Here is a 15420-nt window from a genome sequence, read left to right on the forward strand (position 1 = left end):
CCACCTGAATGATTAATGTTTGTTTATCTATTTGAACATGATACTTGCTCAATGTTCAAGAAACAAGCAAATTTTTCATTGATATAACCCGCCAAAAATAAATTTTGTGATAGACAGACTGACAAAGATGCCAATTCTATATCCCTCAACCTTTGGGGAGGGATAAACAAGTACAACATAACCGGTGTAAAACTGTTAATTAACAACTGAAGAAAGAAATACTGGACCTGAGTAACAAAAATAAAATAAAGCTCCCGTATCAATTGCAGAAAATAATTAAATTTTTCAGTAAAACTCAAAGTAGTATCTAAATAACTTGTAGTTGTTTAATGTTGTGTTCAGTAAATAAATATTGGATCTGCAATTTCTGTAGATTTTGAAATATGACATGTGTTGATCCTTGATGCCTTTATATATATATATATAAAAGTATATAAATGTAGGGTCAAATTTTTATTCAAGGCTTTAAGTTCATACTTACATCTACTTGAGTTGTGTTATTTAACAAATGTGTAATGTTTTGCCAACGTGAGATTTTGTTAACAAAATCTAACCGCTTTTCCTAAAACACCTACAGAAAAACAAAAAATATTATTTTGTTTTAAAGCTAATGAAGTTCATTAAAAAACAACAATTGCCCAGCTAATTATTTGCCGGATTCAATATATATATATATATATATATATATATATATATATATATATATATTTATTTATTTTGGTGAATTCTTAAGCAATGGACTGAGATACATGTAACCAGAATATTGCAGTTTTCTATTGAGCAATAAATAGACAGGAACGATACTGGTACTTGTTATCATCCTTTCCATCAGTATCATTGGTTACTGTCTCCAGAATTGACAGTGGCTGTTTAATTGGAACTTTGGCCTTGACCTCCCTTGTTTTGCGACCTTTTACCCGACCTGGTCGCCGATTGCCAGCCGAGGAAAGCCCTGTATACACAAAATATGTAACTAACATTATCAATATTTTGTAAATATTTCACACTATAATAAATAAATATAATAGTTTAAATAGTACATATACTTAACACTGCATGAACTTTGAGGACATTTGTTTAATTTCACTTTAATTGATTATGATATCTCATCTCTTGTAGTGTTTTCCATTTAATTAATAATGATCTCGTTTCATTTAAAACATAATTGAATTGTTTGAACTCTGTAATATACAGTTTATATTACAGATAAGATTAGCATTAGAAGTTTTAAGTAAATAATATAAGGTACAAGGAGATTATTTGAGGACATGATCATGATCACATCTGCCCAAAATTTATTGGCAAAATTCAGAGCTTAATGCCAATGAAAAAGATTTTAAAGAGTGGTGTCTGCTTTTTGGAGAAAACAAGCAAATTCGTTGAATTGATATCCCCCGCCAATATGCTTCTGGACACAAAGTATTATATTTGACACTCAAAAAAGCATATTTCCAAGATACAAAGGGCCATAACTCCATTATTAACAGATGACGTACAATGCCATTTGGCATGCATCATCCTCTTATCCATATATATATATATATATACTCATACCAAGTTTCAATGAAATCCGCAAAAGCTCTTCCAAGATATGGCTCCGGACACACAAAAAAAGCATTTTTTCAAGATACAAAGGGCCATAATTCTGTTATTAACTGATGGTGTACAATGCCATTTGGCATGCATCATTCTCTTATCCATATACATACTCATACCAAGTTTCAATGAAATCCGATAAAGCACTTCCAAGATATGGCTTGTGATGGACGGAAAGACGGACAGACAACGCTAAAACATCCCTCTGCCTATGGCGGGGGATAATTTTGCAACATTCCCATGAGTTTATAATAAAGGAATGTCACTGTTTGTGATATTTATAATCCGATTAAAAAAGAGTACATTACTCAATAATTTTATGAGTTTATCATACCAGAACATCAACTATATACCGGGTAAGATATTTATACACATGTAGTCAGATTACTTATTGACAATATTGGTAACAATCAATCTCCCAATTATCCTTATAATTAATTTGAAATTTTCTTAACTTATTCTCCCACCAAGTCAATCAAGAAGCATAGCTTATTAAAGTGAACGAGGATTTCAGCAATTATTGTTGCATAACTTATTAAGTTTTGCTGCATGGCTATCATGCAGAGTAAATAAAAGTTTATTAACATCCTTGTGTGATGAATGCACCTGTTGTTTTATTCTGTGATTCAATAAATGCTTATACATACCTGGTATAAAAGCATCTGAATCTTCATCTGCAGAATTTTTTGCTGCAAAAAAATAATAAATAAGAACTTCAACTACTATTAATATAATTATCACATGAGATTAAACATTTCAACATCAGAACTATTTTTGCAGAATTCCCAAAATTAAATTCGTCTCCTTTGATATTAACTTCAGCAGAAGAATTTTCGGTAGAAAAGTTGTATTGATTTGTTGTTAAAACTCTATTAGTCAACTGTTTTTAAGTTAAATTAAAAATACATTTATTTCTGAACTTAAACTAAAAATATGTTTGATGTTGACAATTTACCTTGACAATGAACATATAAAAGCTTGCTGCTGAAATTGCATTACTAAGATAATGCAGATGCAAACTTGTTTAATAAAGGAGACATTGAATATGAGATGAGACATATATATATGGCAAAGTCTCATTGGACAAGGTCCATTTATGTATAAAAAAAACAGTTTTTATTTTCTTAAATTTCATTAATTTCAACAAATAAAGTAACCTGATTGTAGATACATGTAGTGCATATATTTGTCTGATTTCAATTAATTTAATGAACAAATACAGCAGCTGTACAACAAATTCTCCATAAAATGAAAACATAAAATTTGTAGATGTTTACATAAACAACGTTTTATTGATAGCCCACTGCACAAAAACTCGGGTGTTGATTGAATTCTGATACTGGTGAATGGAGTCATTCTGAGTATGCATAATTACATGAAACAAATTGATTGCAGAATGTCTAAACACTAACTGTCACATGAGTATTGCCTCGTGTTTAAGTTACTTCAGATTTTGAATTCATTGTACAGGTTTATTTTGGCCCCTTTTTATAGCTGACATTCAGCTATATTCCCAATCGTTAAAAGTATACTTTTTTCCCAAAATTTGCTAAAAGTTCCCAATCTGCAAAAAAAACTAATAGCATCAGCTGTTTCGCTTTTTAACAAAGCATGGTCCGATCCGGTCTTGTATAGGTTTTAGACTAAACCTTGACTTAGATAACGTCGCCATTATTTGTGTGCACAATATTCTCCCTGTTGCTCAGACGCTTATTATATTTGCAATGCAATTCAAGTGTTTTGTGATTCAGCTGAATTGAAAACAACGATGTTGAACAATTAAAAACATTATGTCGTCATGAAAAGGATTCTTAAGCAAAAACCTGGCCTAACAAAAACCGGTTATTTTTTTTAAGCAAGCGTCATTAAATAAACAAGCAAAATCGTTGAATTGATAATTGACAAAATAAAACAAGGGCCATAACTCTGTTATTAACAGATGGTGCACAATGCCATTTGGCGTGCATCATCTTATATATATATATATATATATACATATATACTCATACCAAGTTTCAATAAAATCTGCCAAAGAACTTTCAAGATATGGCTCCAGACACACAAAAACAGCATTTTTCAAGATAAAAAGGGCCATAACTCCGTTATTAACCGATGTCGTACAATGCCATTTGGCGTGCATCATCCTGTTATCCATATATCTACTCATACCAAGTTTCAATGAAATCCGCCAAAACACTTCTAAGATATGGCTCAGGACAGACGGAAAGACGGACGGACTGAAAGACAGACAACGCCAAAACAATATCCCTCCGCCTACGGCGGAGGATAACTAACATCTTCATCAAGTGCAAGTCCTCCTATTGAAACTCCTTCCATTGTTAATGATAGTAATTTAATATCAAGTGAGTATTTTGCATTGTGATTGTTGATTTCCGAAAGCAAAGTGCTGACTGATATTAAGCATGTTGAAAAACCTAAAAACTAGGGAAATAAGTTTGTGACTGAAGACTTTGTGTGAGCTTATTATGGGAAAACTGTTGATCATGATGGTGTTTGTGATTAAACATGTTGAACTCTTTCATGTAGTTTTATATCCCATTTATTTTCCCAATTTCTTGAAAATGACAATAAAAAACCCAAAATCAAAGCCATGGGCTATCTTCCCAAAAAGCTGAAACAAGGATATCAGTAAAACTGATGGATGCTCCCCAATTATGCTTTGTCAATATATGGGTTAATTTTGTGGAAAAAAATGTGTGACATTGAGAAAATCTATTATTAGCCTCGATGACCTTGACCCCAGTGATGTCAAACCTCATCAAAAGGTAGAGGTCTATGTAAGGTACCTACATGTACAAGCCAAATATTTAAGAGATCGGTAAAGTATTGAAGGTGCTATGAGAAACTGTTACAAAAGTGTCACGGAAAATCTAATTATTAGCCTCAATGACCTTGACCTTGACCCCAGTGACGTCAACCCTCATCAAAAGGTAGAGGTCTATGCAAGGTACCTACATGCACATGCCCAATATGTAAAAGATCGGTAAAATATTGAAGGCGCTATGAGAAACTGTGACAAAAGTGTGACGGAAGGAAGTACGGAAATACAAACTGGCAACTATATACTCCCCATATATATATATATGGGGAGCATAAAAAACCTGTTGTTTGAAATGATATACATGCAGTCTTCGAAATTAGCACACGCCCGATTGCCTGTGGCGAGTAAAATTACTGCTGGGCACATAAAAAATTCATGTTTGTAGCCCACCAGGCATGTAAATTATTGAAGCCAATTGACAGTTTATAAAAAAAAATATTGTAAGTTCTTGATATTTGCATATATATTTTTTAATTTTGCGCTTAAACACTATGCCGGAAGTTGTAAAACAATGAAATTTGATTGGTTTAACATGCAAACACGCACCTGCTTGCGCTTGTCATCATTATTGTTTTTGACCGATGCATTTCTGTCACATTCGGTTATTATTGATAGTTTCTCCAGAAATTAATTGAGTAGATGCTTTTTGAATTTATTATTTCAATCAAGTAATACGCTTCTGTTTTCGTCAATGTCAACAAATGTCATTGTCGACAAAGTGGCTATGCAGTATCTAAGGTATGTTCATAGGGCTATGCCTAGTAAAGCACATCCAAAATAGAAAATTGACAATGATTTAGAGAAAGAGAAAGCAATTGCTGCCATGAAACGGTACGAGGACACCAGAGAACGCTCTTTTCAAGAGCACTGGTGTAACGATCGACCGTCCTTATTCTAGTGACTGATTAGATGTCATTGTATTCACTACTATTGAAACAAATGTTCTGCTTTACTATGTGTAGCGTTTAAGTGCTAAAATGTTGTGATTTGTTATATTTTTGGTTTAAAAGTTCGGACATGTACAAAATATGTTTGGCATGTAAAAATTCTAAAGTAACTGGCCCGACTGGCATGTAACTTTTCAAAGCTAATTTCGAAGACTGTACATGTTTAAACTGTAACATTATTATACATGGATATAACATTATATAGTTTTAAGCAATAATCCATGGCAATTAAAGTGTGTTTATGCTTATGAATTGATGCTATAATGGTCTGTAATTGTTCTTATCCCTTGGTAAATTATTGTAATGTTTAAATGTATCTAAAGACATAAAAATATATAAATCTTAATAATTATTATTAGTGACGATAACAATTATAAGAGTAAACGATGTTCTTTTTTTTAAGATTGGTCATGTGCTGTGCATAAGTCCTAAAAAAATAAATGTTGTGGTTCCAGTCACCCGACCCTACCTAGGAAAATGCGCCGACCCTAAAGTTTTTATTGACCGTGCCGACCCTAAACTTTTTTTATCGTTTTCCGGTAGGATAAATATCAAAGCGATATCGACTTAGCTGAAAACTGTTAGAGCCAATTTATGATCCTCTGTCAATCACGTCATGTATCTCTTTTACCACCTAAAGCCCGCCTTAAGGCGGATCGTTATTGTAATTGGCCAATGAGAGCGCACGCTTTGAATGAGCGACAACACTCGTAATCGGTCATACCTGTACCTGCAGTAAAATCATGCAGACATCGAGTGACGTAGCTTTCATAAGTGTGTGATTTTATGGCAGTTTGTTGGCTTTGTTATCTAGCACACTCATCGGTCCCTTCAGTGTACACCACCACCATGAAATCTCGGCTTGTTACTTAGAAGACAGATGATGGCAACCAGGTGAAATCCTCATGGATATTGTGCATTTCGTGCATTATACGGTCAAAACATTTATTCGACACGTAATGCTCTTTAACAAATTATCTTTGAATTAATTACGCACAACTGTAAATGTTTCGTTAATATTCTCAAATGAGCATATTCAATTTGTAATCCGAAAGACGCTTCCGAATTTAAATGCTAACGCGACTTTAACAAATTCTAGCGTCAAATAAACAGTGCTTTATCCTTTGTCTCCATAAGTGCGCGAAAAGTATGCAGACATGTAGAACGTCGCATTGAAAGTGTGGATGTATTTTGTGTTGTATAAAAAATGAGCATCACGTCAGGCAATTTACGCGTGTTTAGTGGTAAACAAGATGTGTTTGTGAAACACAATGTCCCCCTATATAACATTTGACCTTGAAGGATGACCTTGACCTTGACCCTTCACCACTCAAAATGTGCAGCTCCATGAGATACACATGCATTTCAAATATAAAATTGCTAGCTTCAATATTGCAGAAGTGACATCACATGAGCAATTTTGACCAATATATTTGACCTTGAAGAACGACCTTGACCTTTCACCACTCAAAATGTGCAGCTCCATGAGATACACATGCATTCCAAATATCAAGTTGCTATCTTCAATATTGCAAAAGTATTCATAAAATAAGCGATTTGGGTCACATATATTTGACCTCTGACCTTGAAGGATGACCTTGACCATGACCTTTCACCACTCAAAATGTGCAGCTCCATGAGATACACATGCATGCCAAATATCAAGTTGCTATCTTCAATATTGCAAAAGTATTCATAAAATAAGCTATTTGGGCCACATATATTTGACCTCTGACCTTGAAGGATGTTCTTGACCTTGACCTTTCACCACTCAAAATGTGCAGCTCCATGAGATACACATGCATGCCAAATATCAAGTTGCTATCTTCAATATTGCAGAAGTATTCAGAAAATGAGCAATTTTGGCCACATATATTTGACCTCTGACCTTGAAGGATGACCTTGACCTTTCACCACTCAAAATGTGCAGCTCCATGAGATACACATGCATGCCAAATATCAAGTTGCTATATTCAATATAGCAAAAGTTATTGCAAAATGTTAAAGTTGGCGCAAACAGACCAACCAACCAACCAACCAACAGACTAACCAACCAACCAACAGACAGGGCAACAATATGTCCCCCACTACTATAGTGGGGGACATAAAAACCTGCCCCAATTGGACGTTATTTCATCACATCTTTAAATAGTAACAAATGCCAAAATTTATTTGATCGTATTTACCAGAATTGGCTTTACAAATGAAATATACGGGATTATCGGGTAATGAGTAGCGACGGGAAAAGTAGTAAGTATATGCAGTAATAGATAGAAAGTATTGTTGATACGTAATCGATTGAGACGGGATGTGTATCTTTGCGGGAAAGGGTAAAACATTTTTTTTTTAAATGTCATTATCATTGACGACATTACTGTTTTTCTTGATGAGTCATATTGCCCAAAATAACGTCATTTTACTCTACAAATGTAATAGAAATAGTGTATGGAGGGTGCAGCGTATACCCCACTCCCAGCACTGGGTAAGTTTCATGCGATCGTGACGGTAAGTGGGGTAAAACAGTGATTTTTTAACTTTCAATTACGTGCTTTAATAACATTGATAAATTCTTTAAGCAAGTTGCATTCATTACGTTCATACACCAGTATTAACTTAGTTTTCGGGCGTTAACCAGAATCATGGTGGTTGTTCTGTTGGTTTTTATCATAGGTTGAATCTCACCTGGCTGGAAAAAGAAGTTGTTAAAATGATAAATATACAAAGAAGATCACTACACAATAATGGGAACACTTTTCTATGGTGGTGTACATAGAGGTTTTATGTGAAAACAATCAGCATCAAATGACTTTTAAAAACAGGCATCTTGTCTGGAGAAAAAAATAAATAAAAAAATAAAAAATCGACCTACCCTACCTAGACATTTTGGCAATGTTACAAGAACCACAACATTATTTTGTTTAGCCCTAAAGACATTTATAAAGCTAAATGACAATTACATCATCTAGAAGAACAGGTTTACTTTGTCACAGTATAATGTGTGTTTTCATTGGCTAGAGTCAATCTTATGTTAAACTTTGCTTTAAGGTAGGGAAAGGCACTGGCTGATTGCGGCGTAAGAAATACAGTGAAACTACATTGTAGTTGTCCAAGTTTTCACATAAATTGCACTAACTTTGAACTTAAAATCTAAAACTTGACCGAGTCGGCGTACATGTAAAGTTTTCTAGTAAAGATTTTGCAGCCAAACAGTCTGCTGCTGTGATTTTATTAATAACAAGTAGCCATGGCAACTTATGGCAAGTCCAGATGGTACAGAGTTTAAGAACAAGATGTGTTTGTGAAATACAATGTCCCCCTATATGACGTTTGACTTTGAAGGATGACCTTGACCTTGTGAAGGATGACCTTGACCTTTCAGCACTCAAAATGTGCAGCTCCATGAGATACACATGCATGCCAAATATCAAGTTGCTATCTTCAATATTGCAAAAGTATTCATAAAATAAGCGATTTGGGCCACATATATTTGACCTCTGACCTTGAAGGATGACCTTGACCTTGACCTTTCACCACTCAAAATGTGCAGCTCCATGAGATGCACATGCATGCCAAATATAAAGTTGCTATCTTCAATATTGCAAAAGTATTTATAAAATAAGCGATTTGGGCCACATATATTTGACCTCTGACCTTGAAGCATGACCTTGACCTTGACCTTTCACCACTCAAAATGTGCAGCTCCATGAGATAATCATGCATGCCAAATATCAAGTTGCTATCTTCAATATTGCAAAAGTATTCATAAAATAAGCGATTTTGGCCACATATATTTGACCTCTGACCTTGAAGGATGACCTTGACCTTTCACCACTCAAAATGTGCAGCTTAATGAGATACACATGCATGCCAAATATGAAGTTGCTATCTTCAATATAGCAAAAGTTATTGCAAAATGTTAAAGTTGGCGCAAACAGACCAACAGACAGGGCAAAAACAATATGTCCCCCACTACTATAGTGGGGGACATAAAAAGGGTATAGTGGACCTTTCCTTCAAGTAATATCAGTCTAAATGTTAACCACTCCAATGTAGCCTCTACCCCCAACAGCCATGGGCTTGTGAAAATTTCGGGAAAGTAGATTTCAGTTTTGTATATAGTAGGGGCACTATAGGGAAAATATCAGGCCAATAAAAAATGCCTTAAAATTATCCTGATTATCAAAGGTCCAGTGCTCCAGCTAGGATTTGAATAGGACAGGGAGGGCTGTTTTGTCAAAAGGGCACTTTCGACTCGCAGTATTTTGTCGAAAGGGCACTTTCGAGCACTTCGGTGTATCTCAAATGCTCCCTGTTGCATATTAATTTATATATTTATTAATGATTGCGAGAATATATTATTCCCATTATTATTAAACCATTCAAATAAAATGTCTACAATGAGCAATAAACTAAGTTCAATGTAATAAGAGATTTATAAATTATTATATGTAAAAAAAAAAAAAAATCATTAATAAAGGGCGGGGCCTCAGAAAGGCAGGGTGGGCGCCCTTCCATTTAGGCCCAGGTGGAGCACTGTAGGTCTAACGCCAAGTAAGAGGTTACTTTTGATGGGTTGAGTTTGCTGGAATGTCTCATTGCCATATTTTTATTTCTCTGTAGGTCACCTGAAAGTTCATATTTTGCTAATCAACCCATGTGAAAGACTTATATTTATATTGTTCAGACTTCTATACGTTATTGATTGTTACATTGAATGGCATGTCAGATCTTTGTTTATTCATCATAATTTAATATAAGTGCTGTTTCACAGGTGGTCAGTGTGTGGCTAATATAATAATTAGTAAAATCATCATATTGAGTGAAAAATAATCAAATTATAACAAAAAATCAACCTCTCTATAAAAAAAAGAGCTGTCACCATAGGATGACTTATGCCCCCAATAAACGCTTGGAAGAAGTTATGAGCTTTTTTTCGAATCCTAAACGCAGATTTCGAACCTAAACGTGGACCCTAAGTTCAAGATCAAGGTCACAGGGGTCAAAACTTGTGTGTGTATGGAAAGGCTTTATCCATATACACATGCATGCCAAATATGCAATTGCTATCTAAAGCGACATAGAAGTTATGAGCATTTTGCGAAATCTAAACGCAAAGTGTGACGGACGGACACACAAACGGACAGTCCGATCACTATATGCCCTCCTTTGGGGGCATAAAAATGTCTTAGAATATCTAAATAAATCAGAAAGCCACATAAACTAGAGAGCGGACACCATGCTAAATCCTTGAAATGCACTAAGTGACCCAGTGACCTAGTTTTTGACCCGGCATGACCCATATTCGAACTTGACCTAGATATTGTCTTGATACAACCTCTGACCAAGTTTTGTAAGGATCAGACAATGATTTTTCAGCACTGTCTGTGCCTCCGGAAAAGGGAGGCACTCTCAAAGCAAGAGGACCCGATCCCAAACCGAAATTATGCAAAAAATTCCCAACTTCCAAAAAAAAAAAAAAAAAAAAATTTTTTTTTTTAAGAATAAAGTGTCTTATAACTTATGTGACTAACCAGTGTTTGTTTTGGTCAAAAATATCTGCTATAAGGTTCTGACCGTACAGTTCTTTTCTCAGAGTGTAACTGTAACTGAAAAACAAAACTGCAGTACTTGAATAAACGTTGAACATGCCAAATATTGCATCTGTTTATATAAAGAAGACAAAATAACAAATAAAAACAAATTTATTTATTAAACCACTGAATTATTTAAGCATGATAAATTCACAATCTTTTCCCAAATGAGCAGTTTCATCGAAGCAAAAATTCCCAAAATGGCCAATTTTGTTGATAAAAAATTCCCAATTTGGTCAGACTAGATCCTTTTCCCAAAATAGGCAGAAAAACCCTTGTCAGATGAAAACTACTTCAATTAGAGAGCGGACACCATGCTTAAACCTTGAAATGCACTAAGTGACCCAGTGACCTAGTTTTTTACCCTGAATGACCCATATTCAAGCTTGACCTAGATATTGTCTAGATACAACTTCTGACCAAGTTTGGTAAAGATCGGATGAAAACTATTTGAATTAGAGAGCGGACACGAAAAGTGTGACAGACAGACTGACGGACGGACTTACAGACGGACAGTGCGAAAACTATATACCCCCTTTTCTTCGAAAGGGGGCATAAAATTCACAATCAAATATTATATAAAAAGGTTTTCAACTTAAAATGAACACAAAATAGGGTGCATTGCTTTGAACAGCCACTACTTCGTCAATTGTGCAGAATTTTCCATCATTTCCAAAAATGTTTTGAGAGTAAAAATTCCCCCTGAAATAAAAAAAAATAAATATTTTGTTTAATAAGATGTGTCTCAAAATTATTATATCTCAATTCAATTTCAATTTAATCTTGTCAAACATAGTTAATTATGGTAAAAGAAATGAATATAGTGCAAACATGTAGAAATGTAATAATGAGAGAGTAAGTAAAAAAATCCATCCAAAAGCGTAACGAAAATTCACCCTCCTGAGGGTAGCGACCCGCTTCCCCTAAAATGGATTGAGGGCCCTGTATGCAGTAGCAATTTAATTTCAGTACAAGTATATTTCATCATGTCCATTTATAGAACTGAATTACACAATTTTTCTACAGCCACGTGATAATATTTTAAGTCCCTTTGTACGCATCTGCACTATTCACTATGCACGATGCCATGTAAAACCCGTGATTTAATAAGAGCGCGTAATTGTTGCTGACAGAGTAAAGTTCCATGCATGGAAAGCGTGCGTTTCAATATAGACCATGTGCCTGTTTAGATCCGCATTTAAAAGGCACGGTGTCAAACAAATCGTCATTCAAACTCACTTCATGTCAACATAATCGGGAAGGTGAGGAAATGCGATAGGGCGCTAAATAAACGCTAGATATGGTTCAAACGATGGATGAAAATAATGTTTTTGAGCATTTTTTATTTTCCTAGGGAAATTCAGTAGCTCGAAACGAGATCAACTAGCCCCGGGCTATAGGACTAGTGCGAATTTCGAACACTGTTTATTTTTTTAAATTATCATTTTTGGCCCACCATACTTTTTCAAGTGTACTATTTTTTTACGCGAGTTGTTTACATTTTTTTCTTGCACAAAAATTTTATGTCATTTTTTCAGTGTTTCTTGTGTGTTATATTTAATAATACTCTAACATCATCTTCTACAGTAGTGTAGGTTGCAGCTGGTGTCAATTGATTTATGAACAAAAAAAGAAAATAAGGACTTAGAGCTCCAGATATTATGGGCCGTACAGCCGTAAATACGGCTTTTTCATGAAGGTTTACGCATTTATTTTTATAAACTGGACGTACAATTAGGACTTTAATTTTCCTTTTACGCATTTACAAAAACAATCTGGCCGTACAGCTACATCCGCGTCAGCGCAGCGTGATTTGTCGGTCTCTAACCTAACGTCGCTTTTCATTAATTTAAATTACCGAAAGTTGTAGACTGGGTTCTGGTATTATTGTCTATTCTGTCGTGTGATTTCCGATTTCTCGTAAACCCTTCAAAAACAATATGTCTGGGCGCATGGGAAGGCCGGCTAAACCCAAAAGCGGATAAAAAAACACACACTTTTTTGTCATATAATGGCTACATACAGTCGTCTTAACCATCCTGACATTCAATCTGTAAACCCAGAACAAGACATTGTCGCACCGATATTAAACGATTTGATTGCATTGGTGGCTAAAAACATAAGAAAACACAACAGGAAACGGATCCAAACAAAAACTGTGGAAGATTGGAAAACCAAATATGATTTGACAGTTAACTGCTAAAGCAATTATTCTTTTGAGATGAGACAATGACATTAGTATTCATTTACTTAGCTTACTAGTTGGCTGGTATTTTTTGTCAAGAAAATAAAAGAAATAGTATTAAGTCATGAGTTTTAATGATCATAATTAAGAATGGAAAACCTTATAAAGTAATTGTTTAAGAAGCTAAATAAATTTATTATAATTGCTGCAAATGGTGTAAAGTCAGTTATACACCCTTCAATATCCAAGAACATGGGTAGTACAGTACTACCTCTATTTTGGATATGGTAGTACAGGTACAGCGATTGTTTTCCTTCTTTATAAAGTACCGGTAAGCGGCACTTTCCCAATTTGAAAAAAACTACAAATTTCCCAATTGTTGGCCAAAAAATTCCCAATTTAAGGTAAACAAAAAAAAAGTTTTTTTTTTTTGGAAAATGCAATATTTTGTTATAGTTTCCCTGTGCAGCAGCTCTATGGTTTGAACCTAGGTAAATATAATATTGACAGCTTGAAAACACTTAGTTATCAATTTTTAAGTATTTGGGAGCATAAAATCAAATACACCAATTTCCCAATTTGAGGGCTTCACGACTCGATTTTTCCCAATTTGAGGGTTTTCACGACTCAATTTTTCCCAATTGGACCGGTACGGGTACTTTTCCCAATTGGACAAAAAAAATCGCTGAGCTGCTAATTGATTTTCAGCGTTACTCCTTTTCTTTCTGTCAGTGGCAGTACCGTTACTAATTTCACAAACCATTATCTGGAGCTCTGACTTACAATGCCCAAGAAGGAAGTGGTTTATAAGGTGAAAACATGTGATTATTTACTCTTTTTGAAAGATTTCATTAGAAATGGTTTATGTATCACTGAAGTATATATTATTTTAATTGTGCACATTGTTTCAAACTTTATATAGAATGTTAATATAAGGAATTATTGTTTTACATTACTCCACCCACTTCTGATCATTCAGAAAGTGACATGTCCTAAAGGATGAAAGTTTAATTATGCATGTCAAATAGGTCTCACTCCAAAACCACATTGAAAACTATCAAGTAAAAACTGATGATGTTCGGTAAGCAAGTCAAACATCATAAATTTACAAATGAGTAGTGAAGTTTAAACTGTAATTTAATGATAACATGCTCAAACTTGAAGTGACGTGTTCAAATTCGAATTTCCCTGCTTTTCAATTAAGTGCGATGCTTGGCAACAAACAAAAAGCACTGCATGCAAATAATGCTCGTTATATGGGATCATATCGCAAAAGTTTAGATCGTAGTATACCTATATTTGTCCAGTAAACTGAACTTTCTGTTCGATATTTTGATTTCTCCGCCATTGTTGGCAATTGAAAAATATACAAGTTGTTAAAATAGCAGCTAAGCGGCGACTTGCCATTCGCAGTTTGCAAACATCCGCTCAGTGATGTATTAGTAGTTCCGAGCAACGCTCTATATTATCCTGTCGCAAGTATACAGTTATGATGGTCGAGTAATGTATTATTGTTTCTGTATTCGAATGTAGAGGTTTTTTTAAATTAAATATATAAACAGTATTTGTTCGTAAACCATTCATAAAAAAATAAAGTGTGTACTATAAAACACTGATAAGCATAACATAAGAAGGAAATCTAAACTTAAACTCATGCAAAATATGATAAAATTTTAATTTTGATTATAATTTAAAAAAAAACTGCGAAAAGTTAAAGTTTAATCGCATGGCGTTGTAATAAATCCTATACATTAAACGAGTATTAAACACGTTATTCGAGCAGAGGGATAACTGTAATGTAAAGTTAATTAAATGAAATTAATAATAATAATACCTTAAATAGTACAAATTGATATGTGGTGCTTTGTTATTTTTCCAAGAACTTGCGAACCTCCAGTGCTAGTCAAACACTGTCTCTGGGCTGGACGGGCCAACGCGTGTAGATGAATATCAACTGCACGTTGGTTGTTGGCCTGGAGCGGAAGAGCCATCACTCGTTTTTCTGGCCATCAAACGACGTCAGAGGCCTTTTGTAGCATGATCATGCTCATCAGTCATAATCTAGATGTGTTTAAATATAAAAAAAAAAGTTATAGGACGCAAACATCTTTTAGCAACATTACGCTTGACCTCGACCCGCCTGGCCCCAAATGCTGCCGCCTGCTAGATCTGCATGTCAGTTAGATACAACAGAAGGCATATTTTTTTCTAAATCGCAGGTCAAAGTTATTTGTTCTTGGTCCGTGAGCTCGCTAGAGG

General features: G+C 34.6%; 1 protein-coding gene across 2 annotated transcripts in view; it reads right to left on the minus strand.

The window, feature by feature from the left end:
- Positions 1-14539, minus strand: part of LOC127869233 (protein hinderin-like) — a 36889-nt gene extending 22350 nt beyond the window's left edge. For both annotated transcript variants that reach the window (XM_052411612.1, XM_052411611.1), the window contains exons 1-3: positions 14455-14539; positions 2244-2285; positions 811-952 (exon numbers count right to left, since the gene is read on the minus strand). In XM_052411612.1, coding sequence (XP_052267572.1) covers positions 811-952; positions 2244-2285; positions 14455-14509 — 239 coding nt within the window. In that variant the 5' untranslated portion in view covers positions 14510-14539. The remainder of the gene's footprint in view (positions 1-810; positions 953-2243; positions 2286-14454) is intronic.
- Between the last annotated feature and the right edge of the window lie 881 nt (positions 14540-15420).

The sequence above is a fragment of the Dreissena polymorpha genome, chromosome 2, assembly GCF_020536995.1.
Source record: "Dreissena polymorpha isolate Duluth1 chromosome 2, UMN_Dpol_1.0, whole genome shotgun sequence".
Lineage (NCBI taxonomy): Eukaryota > Metazoa > Mollusca > Bivalvia > Myida > Dreissenidae > Dreissena > Dreissena polymorpha.